Source organism: Helianthus annuus, chromosome 5, assembly GCF_002127325.2.
Source record: "Helianthus annuus cultivar XRQ/B chromosome 5, HanXRQr2.0-SUNRISE, whole genome shotgun sequence".
NCBI lineage: Eukaryota > Viridiplantae > Streptophyta > Magnoliopsida > Asterales > Asteraceae > Helianthus > Helianthus annuus.
Window position 1 is genome coordinate 137,883,091 of NC_035437.2, and position 20,813 is coordinate 137,903,903.

A 20,813-nucleotide genomic window follows, 5' to 3' on the forward strand; every position below is an offset into this window, starting at 1 on the left:
GATTATTATTTAATATATAAGTATATAACACAATTTATATAATTATTCCTTAACCACTTTTTCACTTTATTATTTAACCCAATCAAAGCTCAATTTACAATCTATTTTATTAACCCAAGTCCAAACCCAACCCAAAGAAATTTGAACTAAATAAAATAACCCAAACTCATCCACACATTCCAATTCCAAATCTCGTCAAAAAAAATAAACTTCCAGTGACTTGACGTCACAGCTCACGACCGGACGACTGTTTTTGCCGGAAAAACCAAAATTCTGGTAAGACCGACCCATATTACGCTAGAATTCCTATATAGAACTAGTATGGTTTCTTTATTAATTTTTTTGTTGTTTTATGTGATGATCAAGAGAAAATATAAATTTAGAAGGGTTTGATCTTTTTATGTTTTTCGATTTTTTTGGTTGTTCTAAACTTGTAGTTAAATGATTTTTTTTTGTTTTATTTATAGCTTTGTTTGTTTAAATGATTAGTTACAAGCAATCAACATTTAATACTAGGGCTTGAATGCTTGAAAATAGAATTGAAAATTATAGACTATGGTTGAACATGATTGTTTATTTTGTTTAAGTGTTTAGTGTTGTTTTATGAACTTATGGAGCGATTAATATGTGATAGGAACTATTAGTAAGAATGTAATAAACTTATGGTGTGTTTAGTATCTCTAGTGTAAGACCCTAATACGTATTTGACTAAAAGTCGCAGCGGAAGTTCAAGCCATAAACTTTCTTTCATTATAAACACCTTAACTTATTTAAAAATTAACTTTAACATAACTCTTTCACATAAATCCATCAATCGACTTATTTACTAAGTAGAAACATAGCTTATGTTTACTACGTTATATACATCAACGTTCCCGTACAATCTCACTAGTGACTCGATCCTCGATCTCTGTTCCTTGATGATCCTCATGACTCGTACTACCTGCGCTCACCACATTAAATTCATAACATTAGTACGCATTATAAACATACAAGATTTATTCACGTTTACTTTTTGTTCCGTTAATTCTTTACATCCCAGCTTTCCATTTGATCGTACATTCCGTGGTGAGACTTTCTCATTGTACTTGCGTTACACTTCGTTCACAAGGCACACTATTATTATCGTCAATACTCAATTTCATTGAATACATGCGTATATACTTTCATACATACTTACACATGTGCATCCGTTCACACATAACTGCTTACAAACCTACGTACCTACATTCATACGTACGTTCCTACATACGTGCATACCTACATACATACATGCATACATGTCTACATACATACCTATTACATGCCTTCTCACAACCCTACATACGTGCACACACTTTCGTACATACTCACTTGGATATATATATATACACATACACATACTACCCACATACACACCTACATGCATACATACATACATACATTCATACATACCACTTATATTCACACATACATACATACATACCTTCATACGTATCTACTTAAGGAAATTCTTAACTTAGAATCCCACATTTAGGTACCATATTACTACATATTCTTTAGGATCCCACCTTTGGGTACCATATTACTACATATTCTTTAGGATCCCACCTTTGGGTACCATATTACTACATATTCTTTAGGATCCCACCTTTGGGTACCATATTACTACATATTCTTTAGGATCCCACCTTTGGGTACCATATTACTACATATTCTTTAGGATCCCACCTTTGGGTACCATATTACTACATATTCTTTAGGATCCCACCTTTGGGTACCATATTACTACATGTTCTGTAGGATCCCACCTTTGGGTACCATATTACTACATATTCTTTAGGATCCCACCTTTGGGTACCATATTACTACATATTCTTTAGGATCCCACCTTTGGGTACCATATTACTACATATTCTTTAGGATCCCACCTTTGGGTACCATATTACTACATATTCTTTAGGATCCCACCTTTGGGTACCATATTACTACATATTCTTTAGGATCCCACCTTTGGGTACCATATTACTACATATTCTTTAGGATCCCACCTTTGGGTACCATATTACTACATGTTCTTTAGGATCCCACCTTTGGGTACCATATTACTACATGTTCTTTAGGATCCCACCTTTGGGTACCATATTACTACATGTTCTTTAGGATCCCACCTTTGGGTACCCTACCCGTCGGCGACGCCCTCTAGTTTTTGCAGTTTTCTGCAGGTTCGTTACGTCGTCCGTACGCACTAAAACGCACGTAACTTTTGAACCGTTTACCCGTTTGACCTCCCGTTTCTTCCTACATGCTTGTAAATTCACATTCTATCATATGAACTTAAAATCTTACCTCCGGATTACGGAAATCCTTAACTTACATATATTCGACTTAACTATTTTCTAACTATTTGACCCGTTAAGGGTATTCGCGCATTAATTGGTCTATGACTGACCAAACCATCATCCCCACTTCCATACTTGTCCAAAACATTACTCTAATCGAATAACTTGCTTCTAAACCACTTTTAAGTTCGTTTACCCCAAAATACCCATCATGGGCATTTTGGTCAACCTTAAACCCATCATTTACGACGAAAGACTTTAACACATATTTGACCTCAAACATCATATTTAATTCATTACAACACTTTATTACTTACTTGTACTACGAAGTGATTACGGAAATCACTTACCTTGTGCATCCGTGTTCATAACCGCTTCCTTGCCTCATCTTGACCCGTTGGCCTTCCATGCTTGGTCCATGCTAGTGTGGTTCCTATTCTTTCATGCCGTCATGCCATAATAATGTTAGTATTTATACTTATTCATATTAACATACATTTTTCCAACTCTTATCTACATTGACTTCCACTAACACGCATACGACATGATTTGTCAACCACTTAGATCATATTAATGACATCATATTAATTTCATACATAATGTCGTATAACACATACAACTATATGATCGCCTAGTCGCTTACACAATATACACATACTTATGCTTTCTTAACTCTACATTCGACAACCGCATTGTTCGACATTCGCACAATCAAATTATCATCTTACATATGTACACGACATAATTCCAACATTATCACTTATCAATAAACTACGCATCACATATTCGTACACATTTGCTCTCAATCACCATGAATCAAATGCATAAAGTATATGGCGAGCATTACATCATTGGGACATAAGGTACAAGTTCCTAATGCATAATTTTACCAAACCATACATTCAAATCCGAATTCTCATAATGACTCCACCTTAAGCATACTTAACTTATTATTTTGCTAATGGCTACACCATAAGCACCTTCTATACATAATTACCCATAACTTTCATACAATTTCACAAATTTTGCTCTCTTAGGCATTTCATCGAACACTTGGCGGATGTACTACTAACAAAACATTATGTACAAGCATTCTTTGCAAATTCTTACTAACTCATATCAAGATCATCAAATTCCACTAGAATCATGTAATTTTCATACTATACCCAAATTAACTGACCATCACTCATTACATACAACATCATACATCAATCTTACACAACAAATGAACATGCATGATTATCCATATCATCATCTTCACTACCACAAGTGGGTTTCATCCAAAATCATCAAATTACTTAGAATCTTGCATAGTTCATGTTCTATAATGTGATTCTAACACATCTACATGATCAATTTCATACAATTTCATGGATTGACCATAACCCACTTCATAGCAAGATCATCAAATCATAAAATACAACTTACCACATGTTTGTTAGGGCTAGATCATCAAGAAAACGAGTTCATGCATCGGATTTGAGCCTAATTTCCTTGTCAATTTGAAGCTTTCTTGAGAACTAGGGTTTCACCCCTTTTTTCTTCTCCCTGATCGTTCTCACGCACACACCCATCTAGTGTGTGTGAGATTTTGTTTTTAATTAAATTCAGATTCATATTTGGCAACCTTAGTCCCTCGTGTTCTCTCTTATTTATTTAACCCCCATTATTTTCCATTCTCAATTGATAGCCAACACTATCTAACCAAGTTAGATAGCTTGGTTATTTGTGAAATATCCCACTTAACTAATAAATCCTACTTACTTATGCCAACCAAATAAAATGTCCAAATAAAATATTTAGACCCGAGTTTTGGGGCGTTACAAATCTACCCTCCTTAAAAGAGGTTTCGTCCCCGAAACCTTGCTCATTCTTACTCTTACCCTCCTTTCTTTGTACTCATTTAGAGTGCGTAATACAATACGAATATATTCACGATCTCGGCTAAAATTTTACTCATAATTGAGTATACTTGTACGCTTTGTCCCTACTTTCTTAAATTAAGCAAACTTTACCTTCACAAACACAGGAACGGTCAGAAACTTATCCAGAGCCCTTACTAGTGTCATTTTCACTTTTGTGATTTATTTCATTCTATTATTGTATCATATACCTTGTTTCATTCTGCTCACCACGAGCAAATCCTATCATCCCGTTACTAAAGTCCTTTCTACTTACATTTCACCTTCAGAGAAGGGTCGACGTATCATTATACGCATATCATAGACTTTCGATATACCAATTCTTACTCATCTAACATAAGTTAAACTTTTTACTGACCTCATCTCATATCATCAATCGACGATCCGCAACCCAGACCGATCCGCATTCTTCCCGAGTACTAGCCATACCAGGCTAGATTTCATTCATCCGCGTAATGCGCTTTCGCCCGTGCACATCCTTCCACCAATTCATTTGGTTTCATCACATCAATAGTTCCTAACATTATAATCTAAAATTTTAGCGGTTAGCACATTTCATTCGGGCATTCATTATACTAGGTGATTACTCACCTATATTTCCTTTTTTTTTTTCAACGTCCTACGTACAAACTTTAACACATTTCGCAATTCATTCCTTACATGAAATTCTTTTATTCTGGTTCCTCATTTCATCAACCTTTGCAGTTTGACCTTTCCAGGTCGGACTGTCATTTCTTACTTACCATAGATGTATTGAGGTACTCTTCATACTTCTTTCCATTCATGCTTACCTGCAAAGACATTCATTACATCATTTCGGTATACTTAACAAAACTTACCCTTCTTGTTCGTACTTAAATCATTATCCGGGTCGTAGCCCGTAATTCATTATGACTCCTAAGAGTCAATTACTAACACATTTAACACATAACTTGTTCGAACTTCTTTCTTTCGCTTTAAAATTTAGGTTTGCATGCCCACTACGATCATTCTTTTGTTTATTACTTTACATTTACCCGTATGACTCGTTTGACACAACCACGGTCAAACTGTCGACACATTGTGATGTGGACTAATTTCATCCTTTTTATATTTTAAATCCGTCCCGCGAACTCAAACGTCACCTTCATGCCTTTTATTGCTTTCATGTTTTGAATCCGTCTAGCGGTTCCAAACATACCATTCATACATTTTCTTCCTTTCGTACTTTAGATCCTTTTCGCGGATTTAAACATTTCACTTACATCATCCATTCACATCTTTCATTCATTACACGTGCTGAATCCGTCTCACAGATTCAAACATATCATTTTCTGCATTTCATTCCTTGAATCCATCTTGCGGATTCAAACATTGCATTTTACACCTTTCATTCTTTGAATCCGTCTCGCGGATTCAAACATTTCATTTATACCCTGTTGATCCGTACTTTCTTACGGATTCAATATTCTTCATTTTTATCACTCATACTTTTCATTCCTACATAGTACTCTCAATTTCCCGAGAGCCTTACTACCCACTTCACCCGCACGCCCACCTGCTACCCAATTCTAACGGACACACCTGCGATAATTACCACGGTCTCACGAATGTCATATGCTTCTTGCGTACTGGCCAGGTGCGCAATTCACATACTAATTCCGTGCCATCAGGTAATCATCGCCTTATGTCCGCATTAGTGGGTCTCAGTTCGTGCTACATTTTTTTTTTAAAATTTTACCAAGACAATATCATTGTCTTCCGTTTAGTACTTACCCTCCCAAGGAGACTTCTTCCTTTTTCTTTTAACAACGGTACCCATACATATCAACATTGTGTACCTGGGGTCCGTCTGTCCATTCGCATCCTTAACTGCCTTAGCATCCACCTTAGACTGCATTCACGGATCATCCTCTCCAAACTTTTAAGCTTACCTTGCACATAGCAAACCGTTAGCTTCTCCATATGAATACATACATATACGTTTTCATACCATTTCTACCTTTAGATCTTGATCGAGTCATGGATTGTACAGGTTCCTTATCACAAGAGCACATAGGTTTGAGTTCAAGTACCTACCTTCTCGTACTTGATTCCCTCAAACCAGGGCTCTGATACCAACTTGTAAGACCCTAATACGTATTTGACTAAAAGTCGCAGCGGAAGTTCAAGCCATAAACTTTCTTTCATTATAAACACCTTAACTTATTTAAAAATTAACTTTAACATAACTCTTTCACATAAATCCATCAATCGACTTATTTACTAAGTAGAAACATAGCTTATGTTTACTACGTTATATACATCAACGTTCCCGTACAATCTCACTAGTGACTCGATCCTCGATCTCTGTTCCTTGATGATCCTCATGACTCGTACTACCTGCGCTCACCACATTAAATTCATAACATTAGTACGCATTATAAACATACAAGATTTATTCACGTTTACTTTTTGTTCCGTTAATTCTTTACATCCCAGCTTTCCATTTGATCGTACATTCCGTGGTGAGACTTTCTCATTGTACCTGCGTTACACTTCGTTCACAAGGCACACTATTATTATCGTCAATACTCAATTTCATTGAATACATGCGTATATACTTTCATACATACTTACATATGTGCATCCGTTCACACATAACTGCTTACAAACCTACGTACCTACATTCATACGTACGTTCCTACATACGTGCATACCTACATACATACATGCATACATGTCTACATACATACCTATTACATGCCTTCTCACAACCCTACATACGTGCACACACTTTCGTACATACTCACTTGGATATATATATACACATACACATACTACCCACATACACACCTACATGCATACATACATACATACATTCATACATACCACTTATATTCACACATACATACATACATACCTTCATACGTATCTACTTAAGGAAATTCTTAACTTAGAATCCCACATTTAGGTACCATATTACTACATATTCTTTAGGATCCCACCTTTGGGTACCATATTACTACATATTCTTTAGGATCCCACCTTTGGGTACCATATTACTACATATTCTTTAGGATCCCACCTTTGGGTACCATATTACTACATATTCTTTAGGATCCCACCTTTGGGTACCATATTACTACATATTCTTTAGGATCCCACCTTTGGGTACCATATTACTACATATTCTTTAGGATCCCACCTTTGGGTACCATATTACTACATATTCTTTAGGATCCCACCTTTGGGTACCATATTACTACATGTTCTGTAGGATCCCACCTTTGGGTACCATATTACTACATATTCTTTAGGATCCCACCTTTGGGTACCATATTACTACATATTCTTTAGGATCCCACCTTTGGGTACCATATTACTACATATTCTTTAGGATCCCACCTTTGGGTACCATATTACTACATATTCTTTAGGATCCCACCTTTGGGTACCATATTACTACATATTCTTTAGGATCCCACCTTTGGGTACCATATTACTACATATTCTTTAGGATCCCACCTTTGGGTACCATATTACTACATGTTCTTTAGGATCCCACCTTTGGGTACCATATTACTACATGTTCTTTAGGATCCCACCTTTGGGTACCCTACCCGTCGGCGACGCCCTCTAGTTTTTGCAGTTTTCTGCAGGTTCGTTACGTCGTCCGTACGCACTAAAACGCACGTAACTTTTGAACCGTTTACCCGTTTGACCTCCCGTTTCTTCCTACATGCTTGTAAATTCACATTCTATCATATGAACTTAAAATCTTACATCCGGATTACGGAAATCCTTAACTTACATATATTCGACTTAACTATTTTCTAACTATTTGACCCGTTAAGGGTATTCGCGCATTAATTGGTCTATGACTGACCAAACCATCATCCCCACTTCCATACTTGTCCAAAACATTACTCTAATCGAATAACTTGCTTCTAAACCACTTTTAAGTTCGTTTACCCCAAAATACCCATCATGGGCATTTTGGTCAACCTTAAACCCATCATTTACGACGAAAGACTTTAACACATATTTGACCTCAAACATCATATTTAATTCATTACAACACTTTATTACTTACTTGTACTACGAAGTGATTACGGAAATCACTTACCTTGTGCATCCGTGTTCATAACCGCTTCCTTGCCTCATCTTGACCCGTTGGCCTTCCATGCTTGGTCCATGCTAGTGTGGTTCCTATTCTTTCATGCCGTCATGCCATAATAATGTTAGTATTTATACTTATTCATATTAACATACATTTTTCCAACTCTTATCTACATTGACTTCCACTAACACGCATACGACATGATTTGTCAACCACTTAGATCATATTAATGACATCATATTAATTTCATACATAATGTCGTATAACACATACAACTATATGATCGCCTAGTCGCTTACACAATATACACATACTTATGCTTTCTTAACTCTACATTCGACAACCGCATTGTTCGACATTCGCACAATCAAATTATCATCTTACATATGTACACGACATAATTCCAACATTATCACTTATCAATAAACTACGCATCACATATTCGTACACATTTGCTCTCAATCACCATGAATCAAATGCATAAAGTATATGGCGAGCATTACATCATTGGGACATAAGGTACAAGTTCCTAATGCATAATTTTACCAAACCATACATTCAAATCCGAATTCTCATAATGACTCCACCTTAAGCATACTTAACTTATTATTTTGCTAATGGCTACACCATAAGCACCTTCTATACATAATTACCCATAACTTTCATACAATTTCACAAATTTTGCTCTCTTAGGCATTTCATCGAACACTTGGCGGATGTACTACTAACAAAACATTATGTACAAGCATTCTTTGCAAATTCTTACTAACTCATATCAAGATCATCAAATTCCACTAGAATCATGTAATTTTCATACTATACCCAAATTAACTGACCATCACTCATTACATACAACATCATACATCAATCTTACACAACAAATGAACATGCATGATTATCCATATCATCATCTTCACTACCACAAGTGGGTTTCATCCAAAATCATCAAATTACTTAGAATCTTGCATAGTTCATGTTCTATAATGTGATTCTAACACATCTACATGATCAATTTCATACAATTTCATGGATTGACCATAACCCACTTCATAGCAAGATCATCAAATCATAAAATACAACTTACCACATGTTTGTTAGGGCTAGATCATCAAGAAAACGAGTTCATGCATCGGATTTGAGCCTAATTTCCTTGTCAATTTGAAGCTTTCTTGAGAACTAGGGTTTCACCCCTTTTTTCTTCTCCCTGATCGTTCTCACGCACACACCCATCTAGTGTGTGTGAGATTTTGTTTTTAATTAAATTCAGATTCATATTTGGCAACCTTAGTCCCTCATGTTCTCTCTTATTTATTTAACCCCCATTATTTTCCATTCTCAATTGATAGCCAACACTATCTAACCAAGTTAGATAGCTTGGTTATTTGTGAAATATCCCACTTAACTAATAAATCCTACTTACTTATGCCAACCAAATAAAATGTCCAAATAAAATATTTAGACCCGAGTTTTGGGGCGTTACATCTAGATGATGTTTTGGATATATTTAAAAATATGAAAACCTGCAGGGCACAATTTTAAATACGTTTGTAATGACGTTTGACGTGTTTTTGATGATTATATAAATTTTAGTTTGATGTTCTTTTATCTTACATGACCCGACCCGATCCGACCGGTTATGAACCGGTTTTTTTTACACAGCAAGAGGCCTTAAATATTTGAAAATATTTCGCACCCTCTGAAAAAAAAAAAATCTGAGTCCCCCACTATTTACCTATTTGTATTGACATCATAATATTGTTGAAGATATATCTGTATGTTAAATGTTATCTTTGAAGAGTATTATCAAGGTGCATCTTTACTATACGTTCTAATAATATGCATTTTGACCATAAAGAATAATATTTCTCAATTTGCTAAATTAATTTTCAAGAATACTTTTTCGCATGCTAATTTTATTTTCGATAATGGACCTAATCTATCTATCCTATATAATAAAAGAAACTAAGTTTTGTACACGTGTCATTCATTGAAAGTGTCTACATTTGTAATTTCCTGCATTTTCATACTTATTTTATATCAATTAATTAAATAATAAATAATCAATTAATATTAAATCTTATCTTACTTTAAATGTCGGATAGAATCATTCTATTTTTTTCTAATAATATTTTATCTTCAAATTTAAGTTATAAATTAAAGATATTTTTTTAAATAATGCTTTCTTTCCCTTCGTATTTTATCTTTCTTATTTATTCATAATATTGAATTGATTCTAACAACAAACATTTAAGATGTTGCACATATTATATATTTTTTTATAAACATTGAACATCATATATTCGCCCCGCTTGCGGTATACGCATATAATATATGTGTGGACGCTCAGAAGGCAAAAGTGAAATTGCACTAATTTTAACGTTATTTTACTAAGTTCGTGAAAATAACGTTAAAAACGGCGGACGGTTAATTGTGCATCATCATCATGTGGTGGCGTTGATAACAGAAGGACAAAAGGGAACATGCACTAATCGGTCTTTGTCTCTATTGCTGAGTGTTATGTGCTTTATGTCCAAGGCTTGATGCAAAACTACTATCGAGCCGGGGGTCTCACTGAAAACAGCCTCTATATCTTACCCTCCTCAGACCCTACCTTAGCTTTGCTATTGGTGGGATTTATTGAATATGATGATGATGATGATTTAGTACATATAATTTGATTTATTCAACCCGTATAACACACGAGGTTTATAAGGATATAATTTTTTTATTATTTAGTTTATAAAATTACATTTATCCAACCCGAGTAATATACAAGGTTATAAAATTACATTTATTTAACCTGTGTAATACACAGTGTTTTTAAAGATATAATTTTTTTATTATTTAGTATATATAATTAGATTTATTCAACCCATACAAATCACGAGTTTTTATTATTTGATATATAAAATTACATTTATTCTGTACAATACATGGGATTCTTAGAGATATAATTTTAATATATAAAATTACATTTGTTCAACCCGTGTAATAAACGAGATTTTTAAAGAATAATTTTTTTAATTTAGTATATAAAATTACATTTATTCAACCCGTGTAATACACGGGGTTATAACCTAGTGTTATAATATGATAGGCATACTTTTAGATTAACAGATAACCGTACATCAGTTGTTACAACTTGGAGAATAAGTTGCAGTTATATAGTCTCAAGCACAAGTCTTAAGTAGTGTAGTTACATATAATATCATATTAACAGCACTACTACGTTCATCAATTTATTAACTCAACAATGAATTCCTTAAGTGTTGTAGTATCTCGGAACCAAAACCAAAACCGAAAATTAATTGAAAAATCACTTGGATTAGATTAAGAGTCGTGTAATCACTATCAGAACAAACTATTTGATCGGTACAATCAAATGTTTGACAAGATTAAACTTAGTCTTTAAGACGAATTTGATGAGCGTGCCGTTCTACTTTGTTCGACAAAAACCGTGTAATCCTCGACCAGTATGTATGCGTATTTCTATATCCTCAACAGCCCATCGGCATTGAGTTAAATAATAAATCCATTTGATTTCATCCAGCAATAACATTATCCATCACATCTAGGCCCATATTGTTACTTGTTATTAATGAAACCCAGTAATAAATTAGCAAGCTCATTGTGTTTAATAAAACCATAACTTAGATGATGCATAATCAATTCATTCATTATTATACACCCATCCGATCCCTTTGTTTCTTTATTTGATCAGATCCACTAATTAGGCCCATTTGGACTAATAGCCCATTGTGATAATGTAACAGGCCCAAATAATGTAAGTTATATAGCCCAAAATTGTATTAAATATATGTTGATAACACTAAAATTACCAACACTAAGCATACGCAAGTATTAAGCACTGCATGACACATTACCCTATAAAGCTCATCATCTTAAAAACATATTTTCAGGAACTGATTATGTAACTATAGCCTTATAGGTCATGATAAACCATGTACACATATTATCTCAGAACTTTAGATCTATGATAAAAGAAGATATCATATCTTCTTATTGTAATATGCAGATTCTTGGTTGTTATCCAAAACAACAGTAGTGAATAGAACTACAGATCATGTTTTTTTAGCAGAAAAGCACCAACCTTGAATTTCATAAGATTGCACATTTGCCACTTTTAGCTTTGTTTCGAAGCTCCTCAGTCTCCCGTTCGGCTCTCTCTAGATTCTCTCTAAGTTTCCGGATTTCATCGTTGGATTTTGTGTGAGCTGCATGAGCCATTTTTTCAGCCTTCAACCGGGCCCCTTGTTCCTTCTCCAGTTGTTGTTCAAGTCTTCTGGTTGCTTCTTTCAGCCTCGACTGTTCTTCCGCCAATTGTTGTTCAAGTTTGGCAGTTGTTTCCTTCAGCCTCAACGCAATCTGTACATCATCATTTAAACTAAATTTATGTGCCACTCAACTATAACCATATGCTAATAATGGATAATTTCTTATATCCTCTTCAAACTTTGTATCATATCGTATTTACCCAACTAAAAAAAAGATAATATCAAAGATACTCATTTTCATGTACATGACATATATACCCTTCCCTTGAAACTTGCATCAGGAAACGGATTCGGAGTGTAAAGAGAAAAAGAAGGCTATAATTGTCTTATTATATATTGTATTTAATGAATTGGTAAATATGAAATTTTAAGTATTTTGAATGATTATTGGTGGTATTCAAATTCATGAAAGCACTAGGGGTGACAATTGTCAGTAAAAGAACTTAGTAATAATAAAAACTTAGTAAAAGCGTTAGGGGTGACGATTTTCAGTAAAAGTACCCCTAATAATATAAACTCGGTAAAAGCGCTAGGGGTGACGTTTTTCCGTAAAAGTACCCCTAATAATAAAAACTCAGTAAAAGCGCTAGGGGTGACAACTGTTCACCCGTTTGTAGACAAATGGGTCACTATGAGTTATGTTTTCTTAATCTCAAATGGGTCCAATCAAAACCTTTACCTGCAAGAAGCGGGTCCGAATTCACCTCAAGTGTAATTTTGGTGTATGTAACAACCTCCTAAAATGCTTTATTAGAAGTTTTTTATTACTGTAGTATAGTCAACCCTAACCAACTTGACCAATTTTGGCCGGCGCTAAAAATGACCATGAGTTATAAGTTAGGAAAACAGAATACGTTGTTTAGAAAATAGTTCACAACCGTTGCTTATCACATTAGTTATTTATAACAAGAAGCTTAAGAGAATGACAAATATGTATGCGTAGGTCAACTCAAACCGACTTGACCAATTTTGGCCAGCACTAAAAATGACCATAAATTAGAAGTCAGAAGAAAAGATTAGTTCAGAAAAGACTTCACAACCCTTTCTTAGCAGAAAAGCCTACGTACATCATGGTCAACCACTAGTTTTATTTTTCTAAAAAATCAGCTTTAGAAAACAGCTATTATAGTATTTTCTTTTTTTGCATAATTAATCCATATGCAGACCAGGATATAAGTAAAATTAATAAAGTACAGTAAGAATACCATTTCATTAACTTGATTCTCAGTTATTTCTAGCTTCTGAACTGCGTTTGAGTATTCATGTAGCTTCCCGATCCCTTTCTGCAAGTACATGTATGGTACTTTTAACATTAATAATTGTCAAAAATAATTAGGTAAATAACAAAAATGAAAAATAATGTTTTCACCTTTAAATCTCTCAAACTCTCATCGGTATACGGTTTTCCATTGCTCTTGGTCAACAGGTTGTTGACAAGAGAGAGAAGCTCATGTAGCTGTTGTGTTCTCTTCTGTTGATCGTTTGTCTTGTTATCAAAAAGCATGCATCTGTGCCCACAAAGGCTAATTGTTTCCTGAACCAATAGTCAATGCTTAATCTTTAAATATCCAAGAAATCTCATGCAAATAGTAAGCCAATTTTTAACGAAATAGAACCATATATTGTACCTTTAGAGAATCAGGACAGCCTTCCAAGTACTCTGCCAATGTTTGTCCACTCTCTTCGAGTTCATCTCCACCAGTATAAAGCACAATCATATAATCATATACTCTGCTCCCGAACAGAATCCGCATACCCCTAATTGCAGCTTCTTCGTCTTTAGAAAACCTATTTCTAACTGATAGAATAACAACTATTGCATGTATCCCGTCACTCGCCATGTTCATACACTTAACAATTTCCTTCTTAACAAACTCAATGTCAATTGATGAATCAAACAAACCTGCCATTGTAAGAGCCGTTAGCATACTAAAATCAGAAGGCAGATTAGTAACTATAGAGTTCTATAAAAAGTTTAACTATTATACCCGGAGTATCTATCACTTTAAGCACTAGGCCATCATTCAGCACAGTTCTTCTGAGTTCAGAAGTTCTGGTTACACCAGCATAGCTAGTTTTTGATACAAACGCTTTTTTTCCCAGAATGCTATTGCCGGTTGCGCTTTTTCCGCTACCAGGTCTTCCAACCAGTATAAGTGTTCGAGAAGAAGATGTGAACCAATCATCATCTATCCCAATTTCCTCCATGATGTGACAGTGACAGTCAAATCTACATCAGAAGTCAAAAATCTATCATAATCCTTTTTTCAGTTAACCACAAACTCACACACCTCCTAAAATACACTCATAAAATCTACATATTGCTGACTCAAACCCGCACCACCTTGGTGGGGATAAACACAGTGCCACTAGGCTAAGAAGTAATCGGCTCACTCATAATCCTACCATTATAAATCAACTCACAGGATATATGATCTTACAACAACATGACATGAAATTTAACTTAATAACTGAGTTCTGATGTAAAATTCAATCGAACGAGCCACTGTCTGACATGTCGTAACACGAATATATCAAAACAACTAAAATTAGGAGGATCTATAATATTATGATTTTAACTCCCAATCATGACTGACAGAACTTTCCCCCAATTATATGACACTAAATCTGTACATTACAAGTTAGGAATCATTTATAATCCTACCACTATTAATCAACTCAGACAAGAAGTGAAGTTACATGATGCAACATAGTACTGATTCAGGCAACACAACGCTAGATGCAAACAAAATTAACTTAATAGCAAACGTTTAAATGCGAAATTCAATCCAAAATCTGCTTTCTCATCACGAATAAACATATCAAAACTATTAAAAACAGTAGCAGTGATGTAAACCCTAACAATTTTCACTATGAATTACAGAAGAAAATTTACTAATGCATATAGAAATTTTGAGAAGATGAAAGTACCTGAAGAACTTGTTAGGGTTTGTGTTGACAGAGGAGATGAAACGAGGGATTTGAGAGGAGATTATGATCTTTGCAGTTTGAAAGTGAAATTAAAAAGAGGGAAAATTGTTGTTGATTCATATAAAAATGAACTGAATTCAGCTTTCTGTTACAAAAGTTATCCTTTTACCCCTTGTTTTTATACTATTGACACTTATTACCCACTATATGTGATAATAATATGTAACGTAGCCAAGAATCGCGTGGTTAGTCAAACACGAACTTACAAATTACCTATTTACACAACTAGAGGTAATTCATTATTGGTTTTGTGCACTCACAATTTCATTGTGGAATTGCTTCGTTAGAATTTCGTGATATCTGAGCAACAGAATTATTTATCTTCGTCTTCGTTATCGCAAGAGAATGAACATTATCGGGCTTAAGCACTTGTTTCAAAATTTGAATGATTTTGTTGCAAAACACATTCGTCTAATAATCCCTAAGCATATTTTAGTAAAGAATTCAACCCTTGTTTTTTGCGTTCAACACATGGTTTCAAGTTTAACTTGCAACTGGACCCTGATAGAAGATTTGTGATCGAGCTTTGAGAGATTGTTGTAAGTCTTTTTAGTTTCTTCCGTTGCAAAGTTATTTTAAACTAGGCATACCAATTCTAATAATGTAGGGTGAGGGGGCAACTTGTTTTGCTCATTCACGACTTAAAAATCCCAAATGTTTTTTTAATTATACTACATTTCTCAGTGTGTTGCTTTTAACGTGCATGTTTATTTTTTTCATGTCATCTCGAATTAGAATGACATGTCTTATTCGCATAATCATATCATCCATTAATACAAACATTGGTGGTCTTAAACTTATTTAAATATTTAAAATATTGCAACTTGTTAGATTTAAATTTCAAAACTGATAAATAATCATCACGATTTCTCGAAAAACTTGTCGCCTAGAAAATATATATATATATATATATGGTTTGAGTCATATGTGTAGTAAACATATAAATATATAATACTGCAAAACAAGTGGATAAGATAAATGTTATGGTAACTAATAACTATATATCAAACCATGTTGCAGCCGTTCAAAAAAAAAAATCTAACAATGTAATAGCATTGCACTACTACAAAATGCAGCACTACTACGAATGAGAATGGATGATCTAATACCACTCAGTGTGGGGCGTGGAGAGAGGGAGTGGAAGCCCCTTCACGTCACCAACACCGCCCCATATGTGATGTGGTCCGGCGTTTGCCCCATGGGGCTTGGAGATTCTCATGGGCGTGGGGGGCTTGGGTATGCGATGGTGATTGGTTGTCGTGTAGATAGGTGTGGTTGATTGTTTCAACCTTCACAACCACCCCATGGTTCTTGGGGTTTGGAGGGCAAAGCCCCTTCTGATGATGTGAGAGACACGTGGCGCTCTATGCCTCCTTCACCTTCATAACCACATGAATCGAGTAGCCTAACGAGAACGCATACTGCTACACATTTAGGATAATCTAATAGCATGAATATTAACCCTTTGATCTCTTCTCATATAATTTTTCTATGGAACTCACATAAGCCCGCCTCATTAAGAGTTTATTTTATCCTTAGGTAGCGTTTGGTATGCAGAAATGAGAGGTGGAATGGAATGGACCATTGCGAGGGAATGAAGAAAAAAGTGTTTGGTTGGTCGATGGAATGGAATCGTCCATTTCAAAATGCATTTTATTCCCTCAAAATCATTTCATGTGTCCCCATGTTTTTTTTCCATTTCATTCCTTCTTCACCCTTCATTAACAACACCACAACCACCACCGTTGCTACCAACCACCACCACCACCGTCATCCGCTGCTGTCACCCACCTCCGCTTCCACCACCTACCGCCGCCACCCACCTCCGTCCCCGTCACCGCCGCCATCGCCACTGCCACCTCCGATCATCGCCACCACCCACCTTCGATCATCGCCGCCACCATTGCCACGGCCACCTCCGATCACCGTCGCCACCACTATCAACCGCCACCACCGCTACAACCTCCGACCACCCCTGCCACCACCATCGCCACCGCCGCCACCTACCTCCACCATCATCCACCACCACCACCATCGTTGTCACCATCCGCCGTCGTCTCCACCCACCACCACTGCCGCTACAACTGACACCTAGCACCACGCACCATCATCGCCCATCACCGCTATCTGATTTTATTCCTTCGTCTTTTTTCGCATACCAAACAACAAAAAGTAATTGTACATTCCATTCACACATGAATAACCTAATAGTCACCTTAAATATTTATCTCTAGTGTGATAGAGATAGCCAATAACTTCTTAACTTTGGTAAGGAACAGTAATACAAATTCCCATGTATCTATGTAGAGAATATCACTCACAACTTACAACAAAAATGTTTGAAAGAATACTACAATATGATCATTAACAATTCTTCTTTTGTTAATCCGTGATTTTTGTTAATCTATGATCTGCGCTTTGATATAGAAGATGTCGAGAGAGTTAAAGGCCACTTAAAGATAACTTAGAATTTTGGACTTTTTGGTGTGTAATGTTGTTAATAGCTTTGCACAAGAAGGTTGCTTAAATAATGTGAGAGAAACATTTTCAAAAAACTTTATAAGCACTACGCGGTTGATTCTTGACAAAACCGTGCATGGACATTGCTCTTGTCACAAGAACTTTTCTCCAACAAATTTTGGTCATTTCTTTAGTCATCAACTTCTTCGTTTGGTAAAGACCTTAAACACTAATCAAAATCCATTTTGGAGGGGAAAAATTACGTTATTTTGAAAATGTTATTTGTTCAAAGCAAGTTTATTCACTATCTTTTCACTAAATAGGTAAAGATCTCTTTTTAAAATCACCAATAATGTCTCCTTAATTTTGGTAGATTTCACAAATAAAAATCCCCACACTTATCTATGTTGGGATTACGTATCACTAAGATTACTCAAAACATTTTCTTTCGTTAACCTATGATCTATGTTATGACGTGAAAATCAAAGGTGTTTAAAGAGTTAACATCATAATCACAAGAAATCAACAATCAAGATATACACATACACTAAATCAACTTAGATTCTTATGATTTTAAGCTTTATGTGAAGGATTATCTTCTTGTTTCTTCATGATCTTTATGTTTCACCATTTACATAATCTTTTAACCATCAAAAAGAGAAGTAAAAACAAGTTACAAGAGGCTTACTAATAGCACAAGGCTAGGGAAGAGATCAAAGATGAAGAATGTGGTTAAAAGCTCTAGAGAATGGTCCTTCAAGCTCCAATGGCTCCAAGCTTTCTAACTTAGCTTCTTGCACCTTAGGATCACCTTGGATTGGAAGAGATTGAAGTGAAAATGGTGATGGTGTGGGTGGTGGTTCTCGGCCGTGAGCAAGGGAAGGAGAGGGAGAAGTGGTGAAGTGTTGATGTTGTGAATGAAAGAGAATGAAGTTACTTGTGGTTTATAAAATATGAAGCTCCAACATTTACAAAACCTTTGTGTAATATGTTTCTAAAGCAAACAACAAATCGTATAAACAATTCAAGAAAATCCATGGGTGGGTCCACCCATGGTGACCGTCGCCAAGGGGATGGGGGTATGAGGTTGAGTTGTAATGGCTAGTTAGATGTTTAAGTTAGATTTCAAGTATAAGGTTTAGTGTTTTTAGGTGTTATGTAATTATAAGCTGTATTATGATGTTCCTAGCTCGGAAATGCTAAAACAATGCTTCTAGTGAAAATTTGGTGTTTCGGGTAGTGTCCGGTTGGTTACTGGTTCGTTAAGGTGCTAAATTACGCAGTTTAGTGTGCTTTATGTTCCCTTTTGTGACACTTTTGATTCCCGATACTTAGGAAGGTATTCTGGACTATTAAACCATAATTCTGCACTATATTATGTTGCTAAAATGCTTATTTTTGCTGAAAATTGCAGAATTCTGTAGTTTGTGTGAGTTTTAGGCACTTACTGGCACTTAAACTATCACTAGGAAGCAGTTTTATGATCCCTACTTTCCTACACACTATACTAGTGTAACTCTTGGTTTCGGGCTCATTCTGTTTCTTAACATCATGTCTGTCTGAGTACTGAATTCCCGTCAGTACTTCTAGTTCATCTGATAACTGTGCTAACTTTGTTTCGTGCACTAATTAGATCATGATGTGTTGCATGCAGTAATGATATGAATTCATGCAACATGTAATGCACTTGTATGTATATGACAATAATCAGAAATCATTCATGCCATTAATTCAAATCAAGCACAGTTATTAAAGCACAAATTACTGTTTAATATGTACAGAATTACACGGAAAATTGACAGTTGTCACATTGTAACCTCTACTTTTAGAAGAATTCTGCTATTTTATCTCAACATGATCCGACGATGATGATTAATTACATGAGAGAGTTGACTTTAATAAGAAGATAAGAATAATAAGAATATAGAGTAAAACATATGATGTATTAAATATATAGGATTATAAAATTTATATTTAACAATTCTTTTCAAAATAATAATTTATATCTATGAGTAAATTACAAGTTTTGTCCTTTATGTTTGTACCAAATTGCATGCGGTGTCCTTTACCTTTAAATTTGACGAGTTTTGTCCTTAACGTTTCAAAATCCTGCACGTTATGTACTTTAGCCCTAACTCAGTCAAATTTTTTTGTTAAATATGGTCATGTGCATTACACATGAGGGTATTATTGTCATTTTACCTCTCCAGGGACTATTGAGTAAATAAAGGGACTAAATTTGTAAAAAAATAATAAAAAATATATAAATAAAAAAACATAATTAAAAAAATTCTCTCTCTTCTCTATCTCCAACAAACGCCGCCAAACATATACTCCTTTCTCTCTTCACACATCTCTCTCTACACCATCACCAACATCCACGCTCACCTTCACGACCAACCTTCCACCGCCTCCACCAACAACCACCACTCTCAACCTGACCTCACCACCAGATCTCTACTTCCACTAACAAGCACCACTCTTGACATCACCATCAAACCTCCATCGCCACCACTTCCACTACCACTGCAAAACCACCGTCTAACAGGAACGGCCACGCTACCATTCCAGAGAGAGAGAGAGAGAGAGAGAGGGGAAAAAAGAGAGATAGAAAGATAGAAACCTTTCGGTCGACAACAGTCCAACAATCACGGCGGAACTGTGCTCTAAAGCTTCTTCGTCGTCCAGCAGCCATGGCTTCTTTGTTTCTGGCTTCCAGAGTTGCGCCCTTATCGGCGATCGG

At 35.4% G+C, this 20,813-nt stretch overlaps 1 protein-coding gene across 1 annotated transcript; it reads right to left on the reverse strand.

Annotated features, from left to right (window-relative positions):
• Nucleotides 1-12,237: 12,237 nt before the first annotated feature.
• On the reverse strand, nt 12,238-15,679 carry LOC110898496 (immune-associated nucleotide-binding protein 9). The gene is made up of 6 exons (XM_022145287.2): nt 15,551-15,679; nt 14,608-14,849; nt 14,248-14,522; nt 13,989-14,153; nt 13,825-13,902; nt 12,238-12,710 (listed from the first exon to the last, which is right to left on the reverse strand). The coding sequence occupies exons 2-6, from the start codon at nt 14,825-14,827 to the stop codon at nt 12,444-12,446; spliced, it is 1,005 nt and encodes a 334-aa protein (XP_022000979.1). The 5' UTR covers nt 14,828-14,849; nt 15,551-15,679; the 3' UTR covers nt 12,238-12,443.
• Nucleotides 15,680-20,813: the final 5,134 nt, after the last annotated feature.